Below are 18,431 nucleotides of genomic sequence, written 5' to 3' on the forward strand. Positions count from 1 at the left end.
GACGCTCCACAGGTTTTTTTCAACAAAAGCCCTGTTTTGTTGGCGGAAGCCACCCATAGGCTACGTCTACACGTGAAGCCAACATCGAAATAGCTTATTTCGATGTAGCAACATCGAAATAGGCTATTTCGATGAGTAACGTCTACACGTCCTCCAGGGCTGGCAACGTCGATGTTCAACTTCAACGTTGTGCGGCACCACATCGAAATAGGCGCTGTGAGGGAACGTCTACACGCCAAAGTAGCACACATCGAAATAAGGGTGCCAGGCACAGCTGCAGACAGGGTCACAGGGCGGACTCAACAGCAAGCCGCTCCCTTAAAGGGCCCCTCCCAGACACACTTGCACTAAACAACACAAGATCCACAGAGCCGACAACTGGTTGCAGACCTTGTGCCTGCAGCATGGATCCCCAGCTGCCGCAGCAGCAGCCAGAAGCCCTGGGCTAAGGGTTGCTGCCCCCAGTGACCATAGAGCCCCACAGGGGCTGGAGAGAGAGCATCTCTCAACCCCCCAGCTGATGGCCACCATGGAGGACCCGGCAATTTCGACGTTGCGGGACGCGGATCGTCTACACGGTCCCTACTTCGACGTTGAACGTCGAAGTAGGGCGCTATTCCGATCCCCTCATGAGGTTAGTGACTTTGACGTCTCGCCACCTAACGTCGAAGTTAACTTCGAAATAGCGCCCGACACGTGTAGCCGCAACGGGCGCTATTTCGAAGTTAGTGCCGCTACTTCGAAGTAGCGTGCACGTGTAGACACAGCTATAGAGACATGGCCATACTGAAGTTTATGCCTTTATTCTTTTACCTTGAATTATAAAACTCATGTTACTTAAGATGTAGCTTTGTCATTCCCGTGCATAACAAACAAAAAGCTAAGGCTGATGAAGTGGATTTCCTCAGAGACACTACACATTTTAAAAAGCAAATTAATTGTAAGCCAAACAACATGCACAACCAGCACTACCACTTTGTAAGCATCAGCCCATCATTATTGTGATACTCAACATCAACACACACTTCAGTGGAAACAACCATCTAGGCTATGTCTACACTAGCACACTACGTCGAAGTCGCCTATTTTGAAGTAAGAACATCGAAATAGGCTACTTCGACGCGTATCATCTACACGTCTTCCAGGGCTGGTGCTGTCGACGTTCAACGTTGAAGAAGCAATGGGGAACAATGAAAGGAGCCGCCCTGGAAGGAAATGTGGAACATCCACACACACAAGCACTCTCCATCAAAATAAGGGGCCAGCAAAGCCTGCTGATGGGGTCACAGGCTGGACTAGCCCTTCTGGGGCAAGAGCAAACCGCTCCTTAAAGGGCCCCTCCCAGACACACTCGGCCTGCACAGCACGAGGTCCACAGAGCTGACAACGAGTTGCTGACCCCAAGCACACAGCATGGACCCCCAGCTACAGCAGCAGCAGCCAGAAGCCCTGGGCTAATGGCTGCTGCACGCAGTGACCATAGAGCCCTGCAGGGGCTGGACAGAGCGTCTCTCAACCCCTCAGCTGATAGCCACCATGGAGGACCCTGCTATTTCGATGTAGCAGGTCACGGATCGTCTACACGTGCCCTGCTTCGACGTTGAACGTTGAAGTAGGGCACTATTCCCATCTTCGGATAAGAATAGCGATTTTGACATCTCGCTGCCTAAAGTCAATTTCAATGTCGAAATAACGCATGGCGTGTGTAGATGTGACGCATGCTATTTTGACATTGTGCCAGCTACTTTGAAGTAGCCGGCTAGTGCAGATGCACCCCTAATGTGATAAATGGCTTGTCATTTCAAGAGTGAAATTTATGGAACTTGTGGGTAGGTCTTTCTCATTAGTGAGCCTTGAATTTTAAAGTCACTCTCAAAGAACATCAGGCTGTGTTTTAAGCAAGAGGCACCTATTTTTCTATTCCTCTTAGCATCTGGATTTTCTGAGATCTTCTGACATGAAATTCAGTGGCTTGGTTTTCCCACCTGTAAGGTTATCTGGTTCTGAGCAGTGTGAAGTGTATGAAGGGCTATATATGACCTCTTTGTGGGAAAAATTTGCAGCACGCACGTGTGTGTGTGTGTGTGTGTGTGTACACACACATATATATATACATACACACACACGTTTTGCAATGCATCCAGACTGCTGTGATCAGTGGTCAGCACACTGAACTAGGGCGTAGGAGAGGCAGGCATATTTTTCTGCTCTACCTTGGACTTTCTTTGTGACCTTGGGCAAATCACTTAGCCCCTTTGCCCATCAGTTCTCATATGTAAAATGGAAATAATGGCACTGCTTTTCCTCATATGGGTGTTGTCAAGGTAAATATGCTGAAGACTGTGGAGTGCTTTGAGTTCTACTGATAAGTGCTAAATAAGAGGGGTGTGTGTGTGTGTGTGTGTTTTCTCTTTAACATCATTATTAAGTTTAAAATCTATAGCATTTCAATGCATCTGTTGGAAGTAATAGCACACTGCAATCCTGTAGAGTGGGCTCATTCACTGGCTTCAACTACTACTGTATATTTTTTTCTAGGTGTGGCAGTGTGGCGGTAGTGTTGAGGTTCTGCCTTGCTCCAGGATTGCCCATATTGAAAGAGCTCATAAGCCGTACACAGAAGACCTCACTGCTCATGTCCGAAGGAATGCTCTAAGAGTGGCCGAAGTCTGGATGGATGAATTTAAAAGCCATGTGTACATGGCATGGAATATACCCCCAGAGGTGGGTTGTAAATATCATTGGCATGCTTTGATAGCCTTGGCCCAGGACTAGTTTAGGACTACAGGAGCTCTAGTTTAGGAATACATTTAGCTACCCTTCTCCATAGGCAGAGTCTCACTCTGTGAGCAACTCCTTTGTCTGCAGATTGTTTGAAAACGACTTTCTTGACGTCGCATTTTTCGTGTTCATTTTTGGTCCTGCAGTGCTTTTTGGAGATCATACCGCCAGGAATGGCAGAAAGAAAACTTACATGCAGTGTTCTTAAGGCCTCTTGGTCCCAGGTTATTAGGGAGAAAAAGTGGGCAAGGTAACACCTTTTATTAGTAAAACTTCTATTGGAGACAGGGAGAAAGACAAGCTTTCAAGTTCCCATGGAGTTGCTCTTCAGCATCCAATTCATCTCACTGACTAATCTACTTTTTAGCTCTGTAAGAATGAAGCCTAATTTTACAATATGAAAACATTACTTTTCTACCAGACTTGCTGGAAGGGGTGTCCTTTTTTTTTTTTCCAGGAACCCATTGGAACTCACATATCAGGGCCGGAAGTCCCCTTACAGGGAAGAATATTTTATGCCTTAGGATCTCTTCATGGAGAACACATTTTCACTGACGTTACTGCAAGTAACACGTAAAGGGGGAAAAGCAAAGAACAGCAACAGTGCTGGAAAGCAAATTAGTACAAGCAGGATCTTGATTTTTAGCTATGCTACATAGCCTTTAATGCCTGTGTTTGTCAAAGTCATCACTACACATACATCACAGATATATACATCTCATGGAGCTGGAAGGGACCTTGAGAGGTAATCAAGTCCAGTCCCCAGCACTCACAGCAGGACCTATCACCATCCCTGACAGATTTTTTCAAAATCTACCCTGCCCCAGATGCTTGAAAGGCTCCCTCAAGGACTGAACTCACAACTCTGGGTTTACAAGGTCCATGCTCTAACCACATGATGTAAAGGAAGAAAAAAAGGTTTTAAAATGTTAGTAATTGAATGTATTATTTATTACTAGGTCAGTTTATCCTTTTGAAAATCCAGACTGTAGACATGCCCATACTGATCTGTAGAAGCACATCATGGGCTCAGATCCAACAAACACTTACTCATGTGAATGATCTTTGCTTTCATGGCATGGAAGCAGCAGCTACATCACCACTGTATCCCTTATATTCCCAGCTTTTTTCTTCTTCATACCCCACAAGAACCCATGTGCTGAGCAATTCCACAGTGGTAAACAAAAGGGCAAAGAGGATTATTGGACCCGGTAGAATGTAAGATGACTATGTTGCCAGCAGTTCATATGTGTAACATGCGACTAGGGAAATGAATGAGAATGGGAAGCCTGCTACAGGAAGCAGACTCCTTACATAAGAATGAGCATACTGGGTTAGACCATAGGTCCATCTAGCCCAGTATCCTGTCTTCTGACAGTGGCAAATGCCGTATGACCCACAGGAATTAACAGAACAGGTTATCATCAAGTGATCTCTCCCTTGTTGTCCATTCCAAGCTTCTGATGACAGAGACTAGGGACAACAGTGATGGACCTATCCTTCATGAATTTATCTAGTTCTTTTTTTAACCCCGTTAAAGTCTTGGCCTTTATAACATCCTCCTGCAAGGAGTTCCACAAATTGACCCTGTGTTGTGTGAAGACATACTTCCCTTTATTTGTTTTAACCCTGCTGCCTATTAATTTTATTTGATAATTCCTACTTTTTGGGTTATGGGAAGGAGTAAACAACTCTTCTTCATGCACTTCCTGCACATCAGTCATGATTTTATAGTCTTCTGTGAGATCCTTCCCTTAGTTGTCTCTACTACAAGCTGAAAAGTCCCAGTCATTAATTTATCCTCATAGGACACCTTCTTGCAGTGACAGGCCTTTTTAGTTAAAAGACTTTGTCCTCTGCACAGCGTGAAAGTGACGCAGGGGCTGTCTCTTACTATGTTTATGTATAGAACTTAACAAGTCTCAGCTGGAGCCTCCAGGTGCCACGGTAATATAAAAATGGTATCTTAAAGGTAGGAAATGTTCTAGTTTTCATATGGTAAAAATCCATGAAACCTGGACTTGGCAGTGAGTTGGTGTTGACTACAAAAGTGTCAGAGGAGATATGGGCCCTCCATCAGCTCACAGAAATTCCCCCTGACAGTGAGGAGCTATCTTCTTGTATAGCAGTGCCAGCCTGGGTTCTGCTTCTCCAGCTTCATTCTCCTGGCATAGGGGATGTACTGGGAGCAGGTAGAGAGTATAGTTGAGTTCGTCTCCGTTGTGGCAATCTGGCACTGGCTTACAGTCCATTAGGGTCCCAAACCAACTCAGTACTTTAAAGCCATCTGCCAGCAGTCTGATGTTTCACTGAGGTCAGAGCTAACCCCATGAATAAGGAAGCTGGCTCTATCTTTCTGGTAGTTCCAATCTGCTATACTAAACTTAGCTCATTGCCAGAGAAAATCTAGCTCACAGCAGGCCTGCAGAGAGTCTTGCCAAGCCCCTGGGCAAAGCAGAAGGGGGCCCAGAAGGCACAGGAAGGGGCAGAACTGGGGCTAGACTCCCCCTGCCAGCTCTTCAGGGCTGCCCCGAGCATGCCGTTCAGGACTCCAGCACTGGTTTGAAGGGCCCAGAGCCCTGGCAGCGGCAGCCAGGAGCTCTTTTAAATTACCAGACCGTGGGGCAGCTGTCCACTTCGCTCCATCCATAGGCAGGCCTGGTTCACAGACTTAATCATGGAAACCCCAGTGGGAATAAAGAACCTAATGAAATCACCATCTGATCTTTCAACAGTATTGTTGGTGAAGGGAAGAGGAGATTATGGTACAAACTTAGATCCCATCTGCACGTTACCAAATCAGCCTGAAGAGGAAACCAACGTAATTAGTGTGGGAGGTTTTTTCTGTACATCAAAAGGGCAGGAGTGATGCAATCTGCTGTTTGTACGGAAAAAGTGTCAGTGAAAAGGAATATCTATTTTTGAGGTGCTTTAAGTAGCAACTCAAAAATAACCTTAACACAGCATGTAGAACATCCAAGCTACAGATTAGCTGCAGTGTAGTAGAAAGAAAACAAAATAGGAGGAAGGGTGCTTCCGAAAGCGGGGGTTTCCTTTCAAAAGAGCCCTGTCCACATGGCCGCTTTGGCTTCTGGAAGTGTCCCTTCCAGAAGCCAGATCACACAGAATATGCAAATGAGGCATGAGATATTTAAATCTAAGTCTCATTTGAATTTCCAATCTCGCTTATTTGCATGTCCCTTCTGAAGGGGAGGGGCCGTGTAGATGCAGCTTGTCTAAACAGCCCCTGTTTTGAAATAGCTATTTCAAAATAGGCATTATTGCTCGTGGAACGAGATGTACCTATTTTGAAGCCAACTGCTATTCCAAAATTGTTTTCAAATAGCAGTTGCATTGTGCAGACGCTGGCAAAGTTGTTTAAAAATATCAGCTTTTATTTTAAAATAAACTTTGCTGTGAAGACATACCTACTCTCTGTTTGCCTCCTTATCCCCATATGTAAAATAGGGCTAATGATGCAGACTTCAGCTATGTCTACACATGAAGCCGACATCAAAGTAGCCTATTTCGATGTGGAGACATAGAAATAGGCTATTTCGATGAATAACATCTACACGTCCTCCAGGGCTGGCAACGTCGATGTTCAACATCGACGTTGCGCAGCACCACATCGAAATAGGCGCTGCGAGGGAACGTCTACACGCCAAAGTAGCACACATCGAAATAAGGGTGCCAGGCACAGCTGCAGACAGGGTCACAGGGCAGACTAGCATTTCCGGGGCAACAGCTAGCCGCTCCCTTAAAGGGCTCCTCCCAGACACACTCAGTGTGCACAGCACGCGCTTTGCAGAGCCATAGGCACGCAGACCTCGGGCGACGCAGTCATGGACCCCCAGCAGCAGCAGCAGCAGCAGCAGCAGCCAGAGGTCCACCCAGCCGCCCCTGCAGGAGCGGTGCTCGCCCTGCTCCATGCCATGCAGGAGGCAGCTGAGCACCTCCTTGCCACAGAGGAGGAGATGCCCACAGGGGAAGAGGACGCAACCCCCAAACCTGCAGCACCCCCACCCCCCCACCGCCTCATACGCCGGCAGCTGTAGAGCTACCCCACCAGCATCGACTGGTGGGAGCGGCTGGTGCTTGGGGAGTGGGACGACGACCGCTGCCTCAGGAACTTTCGGATGAGCCTGCAGACATTTATGGAGCTGTGCCAGTGGCTCACCCCCGCACTGAGGCACCAGGACACCGCCATGCGGCGTGCCCTCCCTGTGGAGAAATGGGTCGGCATCACTGTCTGGATGCTGGCCACTTCAGACAGCTACCAATCCGTGGGACAGCAGTTTGGTGTCGGCAAGGCCACCGTTGGGGCTGTCCTCATGGAGGTAAGAGGACCCACGGGGGGCGGTGGGAGGCAGCCCTGGCAGGGCAGGGCAGGGGAGGGGAGGGGAGGGGAGAGGAGGGTGGCCCTGGCAGGGGAGGGCAAGGCAGGGCAGGGGAGGGAAGGGGAGGGGGGCCCTGGCAGGGGAGGGCCACACACACCCTGCACACCCCTCATTGGTGCTCTCCCATGTGCTTCCCCTGCAGGTCGTCCGCGCCATCAATGCCCTGCTCCTCCACAGGCTCGTGAGGCTGGGGGACCCAGATGCCACCATCGCGGGCTTTGCCACCCTGGGCTTCCCCAATTGCTTTGGGGCTCTGGATGGGACTCACATCCCCATCCGCGCCCCGGAACACAGTGGAGGACGGTACATCAACCGGAAGGGCTACCACTCAGTGGTCCTCCAGGCCTTGCTGGACAGCCGGGGCCATTTCCAGGACATTTATGTGGGCTGGCCTGGCAGCACCCACGACGCCCGGGTTTTCCGGAACTCGGGCCTGTGCTGCCGGCTGGAGGCAGGGACCTACATCCCCCAGCAGGAGATCCCTGTGGGGGACACCACCATGCCCCTCTGCGTCATCGCAGATGCGGCATACCCCCTCCGGCCCTGGCTCATGCACCCGTACACGGGCCATCTGTCTGCCAGCCAGGAGTGCTTCAACCAGCGCCTGAACCACGCGCGCCAGGTGGTGGAGCGCTCATTTGGCCGCCTCAAAGGGCGCTGGAGATGTCTCCTCACCCGCCTGGATGCGGGTCCCACCAACATCCCCCAGATGCTCCCCCATGCAGCACCCTACACAAGCTGGTGGACAGCAAGGGGGAGGCCTTCTTTCAGGGCTGGGCTGTGGCGGCTGGCAGGGCCGATGTGCAGCCACCCGCTGCCTCCAGTCGCCAGGTGGACCCCAAAGGGACCCGGGTCTGGGAGGACATGTGGGCCCACTTCAATGAGGCCGCGGGGTGAACGCTGGCAGGCCCCCCACTGCCCCCCCCATCCTCCACAAAACTCCCTGCCCCTACGCCCACACCACGGAGCACCAAACAGCACCCCCCCCACACACACTTTTCCTGGACAAATAAAAGCAGACACTTGTTTGTGAAATCAAACTTGTTTACTTTGAACTCTGTTCTAACTAATATTAACTATATATAGGAACTTCTAACTAACTTACATATGAAATGTGTATGTATATATTAACCAAAAAGCAGGGATAACAAGGAAGGGGAGAACTATTTACATGTGGGGCGGGGAAGGATCAGACTGTGCAAACAGGGGTCACAAATAAATAAATACAAACTATATACAAGGCTGAACAACAAAACAGTGGGGAAAATATATACAAGGGGAGGGGGCACGTCCTGGGCCCCACTCCCCTATAGTTCAGCACTGGGGGTGGGCATCCGGGAGCCCCGCCTCGGCTGCAGCCCTGTCCGGGGCTGGCTGGGAGCCGGTCGGACCGGTAGATACGGCTGGCGAGTGTCAGCTGGCCCCAGGTCTCCCTCGGCGGTCCGGCCCTCGGTGGCGGGTGGCAGGGCGACGGCGGACGGCACGGCGACGACAGAAGCAGTGGGTGGCGCGGCAGGTGGAGCATGCAGGGCGGGTGCAGTGGCGGCTGGCGCGGCATGGGGGGCCAGGTAATCCACTATGTGGTTAAAGGTCTCCATGTAGGTCCCCCATGCCTCTTGGCGCCAGGCCAGCGCCCGCTCCTGGAGGTGGAGGCAGCGTTGCTCCACCTGCAGCCGCTGCTCCGTGACCTCCACCTGCCGGCGGTGGAGGGCCAGCAGCTGGGGGTCCGTCGCCAGCGGCTGCTGCTGGGTCCACCATCTTGCCCGCCGTGGGGCCGGTCGGTCCTCTGCCGAGGGGCTGGCCTGGAGCGATGGCCCCGGAGGGGATTCCGGGACCACTGAAGCCTCGCCGGCGCTCTCCGGTCCTTCCGATGGTGCAGCTGCGGAACACAGGAGGGAGGGAAAGAAGAGTGGAAACAGGCGTTAGTGTGGGCCCTGAGCCGTGGCCCTTGTCCCCCCACCCCTGTGCTGCAGGTTCCCCATCCCCGAGAGATGTTGCTGTGATGGGGTTCAAGGGTCCCCCTGCACTGCACCCCATCCCTTGGCGGGAGTGACTCTCACTTCACTCAGCAGGGTCTGACAGGAGAGGTTTCTTAGGCAACAGATGCCCAGTTTCTCCCAGAAGTGACAGTACAGCAGTCAGAGACAGTCCTTCCAACCCATCCTGGGGAGAAGACCCCAAGGGGTGCCCCTCTGGGGTGTAGCTTTCCCCCTTCTCAGGCTGGCTGACTTCCAGCTCTCCCTTCCCCTAGCCTCTACCTGCGGCCCCCCCCCGATTCAAACCCAGCTCGGCTCGTCCCTCCTCTTTGTTCAGGGCAGAGGTGTAACCTGCCAGTTGTAGCCCCAGGATCATCCTTTGCCCCTGGGAGCTATTCAGCTTGTTGCTCATAGCTAGCCTGAGTCTCGCATTTGCACCCCCCACACACTCCATCACATGGTGCTGCTGCTGCTGCTGGGTGTCCCACCCCCTCCTCCTGGGGGACCCTAGAGGTTCTGCTCCCCCCAGCCCCGGGGATGGGGCATGGCACTGTCGTGCTGGGGGGGGGCAGGGGCTGATGCACTCCTGTGAGGGACATGCCACTGCTGTCCTTGGGGCCATGGCCATCTGGGCATGTGGAGGGCCCTGGCCACATATCTAGTACCCCCGCCTCTCAACCCCGGGGGTGTACACCGGGGGGTACATACCTGTAGGTCCACTCCCATGGTCGGGGGACACCTGGGGGGCGGACGCCCAGCTGCTGCTCCTCCATGGCAGGAGGAGGATCTGGAGCCCCATCTCTGTGGAGGAGGAGTCCCCCTCCTCCTCCTCCTCCTGCTCCGGTGCCCCGGGGGTGGGCTCCAGGGGGGGCCCCCGGGGTGCGGGACTTGCCTCCGGGGCGGACTCTGGCTCCGGGGCCTGCTGGGGCTCCTCAGCCGAGGTGTCAAGCATGGCCGGAGGGGAGGAGGTGTGCCGGGGGCCCAGGATGTCCCTGAGCTCCCTGTAAAAGGGGCAAGTGACCGGGGCGGCCCCAGATCGGCCGGCCGCATCCCGGGCCCGGGCATAACCCTGCCACAGCTCCTTGACTTTACTCCGGACATGGTGCGGAGTGCGGGCAGGGTGACCCCGGGTGGCCAGGCCCTCAGCCAGCCGAGCGAATGCATCCGTGTTCCACCTCTTGCTCCCCATTACCTGGAGCACCTCCTCCTCGCTCCAGAGCCCCAGCAGTTCACGAAGCTCAGCCTCCGTCCAGGAGGGTCCCTGCTGCCGCTTCCCAGCCTGGCTCCTGCCCTGGTTCCCCTGGCTCCCCTTCGGGGGGGTTCCCTCAGGGCACTGGGGGGCTGCCGGGCGGCCATGAGTTCCTTTGGGGGTCTCGGTGGCTGAAGATGAGTGTGCAGGCTAGCCGTGTGTTATTGCTGCTGCCTGCACGCTCTCTCAGCTTCCTGCACAGAAAGGGAGGGGGTGGGGACCTTTAAGGGGCCGCTCCACGCGGTCACCATTGACCTGAGGGGCTGGAAAGAGTGTCTCTCAATCCCTCAGCTGATGGCCGCCATGGAGGACCCCGCAATTTCGAAGTTGCAGGACGCGCAATGACTACACGGTCCCTACTTCGACGTTGAATGTCGAAGTAGGGCGCTATTCCCATCCCCTCATGGGGTTAGCAGTTTCGACATCTCGCCGCCTAACGTCGATGTTAACATCGAAATCGCGCCCAACACGTGTAGCCGTGACGGGCGCTATTTCGAAGTTAGTGCCACTACTTCGAAGTAGCGTGCACGTGTAGACACGGCTTTCATGTGTAAACTGCTTTGAGACCCACTAAAGAGAAGACGAGAAGTTCAACGTATGAACCCTTGGCATGCCGAGTTGTTCACAATGGTGTCTTGACAGAATCCTTCAGCATACTCTGAAGAGTGCAGCTTTGTCACCTTTCCTGTTCCTGATCACAATGGACTTGATTATGGCCATCAAGAAGGCATTCAATGGATGTTTTTCAAAGAGCTAGAGGACATTGATTTTGCTGATGATGTTGTCGTCCTTTTGCACAGACAAGAAAGCATGGATGAAAAGGTTGCAACACTAGACAAAACTGTCTCAATGACTGGACTGAGAGTTAACAAGGGAAAGACCAAGACAATGAGGATCAGCTAGTCCAACAACAATACCATACCTGGAAGATGTGGAGCAGTTCATCTACTTGGGGAGTATTATGGGCAGAGACAGAGGACTTGACAAGGATATCAATGCCAGGATGGGGAAAGCAATTGCTGCTTTCTAGACTCTTCATCCCATATGGAGTTCACAAATAACATATTTGAAGATGAAACTGTGGATCTTCAACACAAATGTGAAGAGTGTGTTCTTGTATGTATGTGACACCTAGCATACTAAAAAGCCTTCACATCACAAGCTACAGACATTCATAAACAGATGCCCGAGGTGCTTTGCAGCAAATGGCAAGACTTTTTCACAAATGAGGAGCTTTGGAACAGAGCAGGATAAGAACCATTTGACGTTCAAATCAAGAGAGGGAAGTGGGGATGACTAGGCCACATTCTCAGAAAATCATCATCCAGCATAACAAGAAGTCTTTTGGCACCTTATAGACTAAAACAAACAAAAAAATTTTGTTCTGAAACAAAAAAAAATTCAAAAATCAAATGGAGAGAGAAATCTCTGAGCTGCAATTTATTTGCAAATTTGACTCCATCAACCATGGATTAAACAGAGACTGGGAGTGGCTTGCATCTTACAAAGGCAGTTTCTCTGCTCTGGGTGCTAATGTCTCCCCATTAGACTCTGACAAAGGCTCACATCCCCCTGTCTGATCTGACTTGTTTTTTCCTCTTTTGATAAGTACTGTTGATACTGGGCCATTTCCACCTTGCTGAATAGACCTTGTCAGCTCTGGCCCTCCCTCTTACTGGGACCCCACTCTTTAAATACCCCTCTGAAACCACCCCCCCCCACTCATGCACCTGATGAAGTGGGTCTTTGCCCACGAAAGCTTATGCTCCAAAATATCTGTTAGTCTATAAGGTGCCACAAGACTTGTTGTTCTCGAAGCTACAGACTAACATGGCTACCTCTCTGATACTTACCAACCAGCATAGTCCATCAGCCTCTCAAATGGAACCTGCAAGGAAAATGCAGAACATGGACAACATTGAGAAGATCTACTGAGACTGAAGGACAACAGCTGGGGTGCTTGTAGGGTCAGCTAGAAGTTTTGTCCCAAGACAGAGTGAAGTGGAGAAGACTTACAGATGACCTATGCTCAACTTGGAGTACAAGGGTTTAAGTAATGAGAAGCACTGCAGCAGAGCTAAGGGGTGTTAATGATCAGTCTGCCCTCACTCTGTCTTCAACTGCAACTTTTTCCCATGACTTCCAGTGGTATTCAGTACTCAGCTTCACACTGCATACAAGGTGACCTCTGCTATATACAAACAAGAATATTGTTTGCAAGCTGCTGTCCTTTCCAACTGCATCTTTATAGGGGCATGACTCTTTAGAGTGCTCAGCAGTCTGAGGATCAGTAATCACAGCAGGATACTGTATTGCACGAGAAAGGAATGGGGATGTACTGGAACCCAGTAGAGGGTCAACAGAGTATCCTGTGCATGGTAAATTCACAGAGCTCAGTATAAACAAAGGCCTTGGGAGGCAGACCTATCATTGCTCACAGACAACCTGCCAACCTAAAACAAATCCTAACAAGCAACTATACACCGCACCACAGTCACTCTATCTCAGGGACCCATCCATGCAACAAACCTCGTTGCCAGCTCTGCCCACATATACACACCAGCAACATCATTACGGGACCTAACCGGATCAGCCACACCATTGTGGGTTCATTCAGCTGCACATCTACCAATGTAATTTATGCCATCATGTGCCTGCAATGCCCCTCTGCCATATACATCGGACAAACTAGACAGTCTCTACGTAAAAGAATAAATGCACACAAATCAGACATCAGAAATGGCAATATACAAAAACCCATAGGAGAGCACTTCAATCTCCCAGGACACACAGTAGCAGATTTAAAAGTAGCTATCCTACAGCAAAGAAATTTCAAGACCAGACTCCAAAGAGAAATTGCTGAGCTACAATTCATCTGCAAATTCAATACCCTCAGCTCAGGATTAAACAAAGACTGTGAATGGCTGGCTAAATACAAAAGCAGCTTCCCCTCTCATGGAGTTCACACTTCCAGATCTACTGATGACAGTACAACTCAGCCTTCCTGACTGAGCTAACCTCGTTATCCCCAGCCTTGCTCTGGCCTCTTTATGCCTGGCCTTGCAGATTTCCAGGACCAGCATCTGAAGAAGTGAATTAACTCACGAAAGCTCATGCTCTAAACTTTTCTGTTAGTCTATAAGGTGCCACAGGACCCTTCGTTGCTGCTAGGGAAGAACTAGTAGGAGACATAGAAGTGGGTGGCAACCTGGGTTTCAGTGACCATGAGATGGTAGATTTCAGGATTCTGACAAAAGGAAGAAAGGTGAACAGTAAAATACAGACCCTTGATTTCAGAAGAGCAGACTTTGACTCCCTGAGAGAACTGATGGGCAGGATCCCCTGGCAAACTAGCATGAAGGGGAAAGGAGTTCAGGAGCTCAGAAGTGGCAGTATTTTAAAGAAAACTTATTGAAGGCAGAGGAGCAAACCATCTTGATGAGCAGTAAGAAAAGCAAATATGGTAGGCAACCAGCTTGGTTTACCAGGGAAATCTTTGGAGAGCTTAAACTCTAAAAGGATGCATATAAGAAGGGGAAACTTGGACAGATGACTAAGGAGGAGTATAAATGTAAGGCCAGAAGATGCTGGGGAGTAATCAGGAAAGCAAAAGCACAACTGGAACTGCAGCTAGCAAGTGATGTGAGGGATAACAAGAAGGGTTTCCACAGGCATGGTAACAATAACAGGATTATCAAGGAGGCTGTGGGGCAGTTATTGGATGAGGGATGTAACCTGGTGAAAGACGATGTGGGAAAGGCTGAAGAACTCAATGCTTTTCTTGCCTCAGTCTTCATGGATCAGGTCAGCTCCCAGACTATGGCACAAGGCAATGCAGTATGGGAAGGAGCTGGGCAGCCCTTGGTTGGGAAAGAACAGGTTAAGAGCTATTTAGAAAAGCTACATACACACAAATCCATGGGTCCAGATTTAATGCATCCACGGGTACTGAGTGAATGGGCAGATGTCATTGCAGAGCCTTTGGCTATCATCTCTGAAAACTCATAGAGATCAGGAGAGGTCCCAGATGATTGGAAAAAGGCAGATGTAGTGCCCATCTTGAAAAAAGAAAGAAGAACAATCCAGGGAACTATAGATCACTCAGACTTACCTCAGTCCCTGGAAAAATCATGGAGGAGATCCTCAAGGAATCCATTTCAGAGCACTTGGAAGAGGGGAAGGTGATCAAGAGTAGTCAACATGGATTCACCAAGGGCAAGTCATGCCTGACCAATCTGATTAGCTTCTATGGTGAGTTAACTGGCTCCGTGTACATGGGAAATTCAATTGATGTGATATACCTTGACTTTAGCAAAGCTTTTGATAGTGTCTGCCACAACATTCTTGCCCATAAGTTAAGAAAGTATGGATTGGATACATGGACTGTAAGATGGATAGAAAGCTGGCTCGATGGCCAGGCGCAATGGGTAGTGATCAATGTCTCAATGCCCGCTTGGCGGTTGGTTTCAAGTGGAGTTCTCAAGGATCATTTCTAGGGCCAGTATACTTCCACATATTTATGAATGACCTGGATGAGGGGATGTATTGCACCCTCAGCAAATTTGCAGATGATACTAAGCTAGGGGGAGAGGTATATGCATTGTAGGGTAGGGATAGAGTCCAGAGTGACCTTGATAAATTGGAGGATTGGGCCAAGAGATACCTGATGAAGTTCACCAAGGAGAAGTGCAGAGTCCTGCACTTGGGACAGAAGAATCCCCAGCCTTTTTGAAGGCTGGGGACTGACGGGCTAAGCAGCAGTGGAGCAGAAAAGGACCTGGGGATTACAGTGGATGAGAGGCTAGAAAAGAGTCAACAGTGTGCCCTTGTGCCAAGAAGGCTTATGGCATATTTGGGTGCATTCAGAGGAGCATTTCCAGGAGATCTAGAAAAGTTATTATTCCCTCTCTGTTTGACACTGCTGAGACCACATCTGGAGTATTGCGTCCAGTTCTGGGCTCCTCAGTATAGAAAAGATGTGGATGAATTGGAACAGATCCAGTGGAGGGCAACGAAAAAGGTTAAGGGGCTGGAGTACACAACCTGTTCGGAGAGGCTGAGGGATTTGGGGTTAATTAGTTTGCAGAAGAGAAGATTGAGAGGTGATGTAATAGCAGCCTTCAACTTCCTGAAAGGGAGCTCTAAAAAGGATGGAGAGAGGCTGTTCTCATTTGTGACAAATGGCAGAACAGGGAGCAATGGTCTGAAGTTACAGAGTGTGAGATGTAGGTTGGATATTAGGAAAAGCTGTTTCACCAAGAGGGTAGTGAAGCACTGGAATGCATTACCTAGAGAGGTGGTGGATTCTCCATCCCTAGAGGTTTAAAGTTCCGTCTTGATGAAGTCCTGGCTGAGATTATTTAGTTGAGGTTGGTCCTGCTTTAGGCAGGGGGCTGGATTTGATGATCTCCTAATGTCCCTTCCATCCTTATAATTCTATGATTTAGAGAGAGTGAGAGCAAGCTGTGATCTGACAAGGAGGAAATGGACAGGCTGAGAGTAGCTTTCCTAGTTTTGGATAATCAGAAAGGCATTCACGTGAAAGCTCCAAACACCTAGAGGTTGTGTAAGGGAGGCTTTTGCTGTTAAGGTTCACACTGATTTGTAAGGTATTGCATGCTAGATTTGAAGCCCCAGGGCGCCTTCCTTTTTATTTTTGAACAACAGAGTTGCATTTGTTATTACAGAGGCAGTTTTATATAACGATATATGAATGATTTCTGCCAAGTTGACTTACACCTATTTGTATCAGGCCTGAATTTGGTGCAAGGTGTTTTTAATAGACTGCCACTGTGGAAGCCAAATTTACTTCAGCACCAGTCCGAAAGTGCCTATAATGTAAAATGTTCTTACTCCATTATAAAGTTAATTACATAGACACTCTGTTTCAAGGAGCAGCCTGTGCTTTGGACCATAAAATCAGGCGTCCATAAAGCTCTCCTTTGATACACCAATGAAAGAGAATTCAGCATTTCCTAACCTCATTTTAAAATCCTGTTATCAGCATACAATGAAGACACTTTGAGTATTTACCATCCAGGCAATGCCTGTTGTTTAATCAAGTAGATTGTGAGATTTCTCTCTCAAGTTTATTTATTGTAAGTTTTGTTCTGTTACATTGAGTAGATGTGAGATAATAATTTACAGTAAAATGTCTAATTTTACTTCCCGTCAGATGGTGACCATGGATTTGAATTTAGATCCCTCTTTCAAAATCTCCTCTGCATGATCTTAAAGAGAGAAATTATTGTGCTCCACTTACAGGCTTTTGTGAAACTTGCTGTTTCATGAACTCCACAAAATTGTGTCGCACAACTGAGGGCTAGCCATAAAAGTAAAAGATAATAAATGGAGGGGAGGGAGAAATCCTAACAAAATTTTAACAAAAACATTAACTGAAATTTTAATGGCAGTATAAAATAGGTTGTTTGAGATTTCAAAAAGGAGAGCGGGAGTTCTAAACTTAACAATAGGACAGCAAGGCCAGACATCAGAAAAAGGCAGAAAATTTAATATGTTAGCACATAGGCCACAGTTGAACATCAACAATAAATTTGTTTCCTGGGAAACTTGCTACCTTATGTCAGTTATTTCTGCATCAGGCAATTGGCTGAAAATCAAAGTGGACTAGAGAATTACAGTGGTTTTCAGTAATGTCCAGATCCAAAACTCTGTAAGTCAATGGGAATCTTTCCATAGAGTACAGTGAAAGAAAGAAGCCCTCGCAATGGTAAAAATCCTCTTTAAACAGAGTATTTATGAAATGTCTAGTGACATCAGAGTTACTTTACACCAGTGTTGCTAGTCAAACAGAGACCTCCACTCTTCTTTTTACTCTTCCCAGCTGGACTGAGCATGGCAGTAGGGAGTTTTATACTAGGAAGAGCTGCTTTTATGCCACTGATATGTTTTCTGTTTTTCTGATCCTTTTATGTGCACAGGATTCTGGAATTGACATTGGTGATATTTCTGAGAGGAAAGCCCTGAGAAAAAAGCTACAGTGCAAGACCTTTAGGTGGTATCTTGTCAGCGTGTACCCAGAAATGAGAATGTACTCAGATACCATCGCTTATGGGGTGGTAAGGATCCTCTTTACCTTTATCAGTAAAAATGATAACAGTGGAAGTAATTCACGCACACAGTTCTTCGACTGTTTGCTCATATCTGTTCAAGTTAGGTGTATGAGCATGGGCATTCTCAGCTGTCAGATTTCCGTAGCAACTAGCTGCTAGGGTTGGCTGGGGAGCCCCTGGAGTGGTGCTTATGTGAATCCTATATATGACCCATCCAACCCTGCACCTCTGTTTTCTTCTTATGGCCCGTGGTGGCTGTTCAGTTGTTCTGTCTGTTGCTGTGTCACAGATCCCCAGCCTTTTCTGTGCAAACAGTTGTAAATATCTGTGTTTAACATAACTATTGCTTTTGGTTCAGTTAGTCTTCACTGTATGCAGGGTAGGGGAAGTCTTTCCCCTAACGTTGCCCCTTTCGGGGCTTAGGGATGAAGAGATCCCAGGGCTTTCAGGAGTACTCTGACTGCTTAAAGACTATGTCAATGAGGGACCCTCACTACTCCTGCCTTTGTTGTTTGTCTGAAGCTCATCAAGCAGATAAATGCTGTGCCTTTAGGGGTTGCAAGCCCTGGACTCATAAGAAACATGACTTTCAGCTCCAGCAACTCATTATGGTGTTGGCACTTCAACTGCTGCAGGAAGGCCCCGCCTCTGTGTCCTCAGTGCACAGCACACCATCCTTGGCTCTGTGCTCGGTGCCCAGGAGGGGCTCCCCTTGCCTGAATCTGTCGGTGTGGCACTGCTCCCATTCTCCAGTGAGTGCTGCCAAGACAACCAAGTTGTCAGCACCAACTCCATCCACAGTGGCATCGTCACACAAGGTACAAGATGCTCCTGGTGCCTGTGATCCTGATGTCCTTGTGTCTCATGCACCAAGCCCCATTGTTTTGGACTTGCCAAGAGGTGATGCAGTACTGGTTGGTCCTTGGTTGATGCCTGATATGTACTGGGCAGC

General features: G+C 49.3%; 1 protein-coding gene across 4 annotated transcripts in view; it reads left to right on the top strand.

Annotated features, from left to right (window-relative positions):
* Positions 1-18,431, top strand: part of GALNT18 (polypeptide N-acetylgalactosaminyltransferase 18) — a 564,545-nt gene that overhangs the window by 412,091 nt on the left and 134,023 nt on the right. For all 4 annotated transcript variants that reach the window (XM_074997382.1, XM_074997381.1, XM_074997379.1 and 1 more), the window contains exons 7-8: positions 2,539-2,724; positions 17,348-17,485. In XM_074997382.1, coding sequence (XP_074853483.1) covers positions 2,539-2,724; positions 17,348-17,485 — 324 coding nt within the window. The remainder of the gene's footprint in view (positions 1-2,538; positions 2,725-17,347; positions 17,486-18,431) is intronic.

The sequence above is a fragment of the Carettochelys insculpta genome, chromosome 6, assembly GCF_033958435.1.
Source record: "Carettochelys insculpta isolate YL-2023 chromosome 6, ASM3395843v1, whole genome shotgun sequence".
Lineage (NCBI taxonomy): Eukaryota > Metazoa > Chordata > Testudines > Carettochelyidae > Carettochelys > Carettochelys insculpta.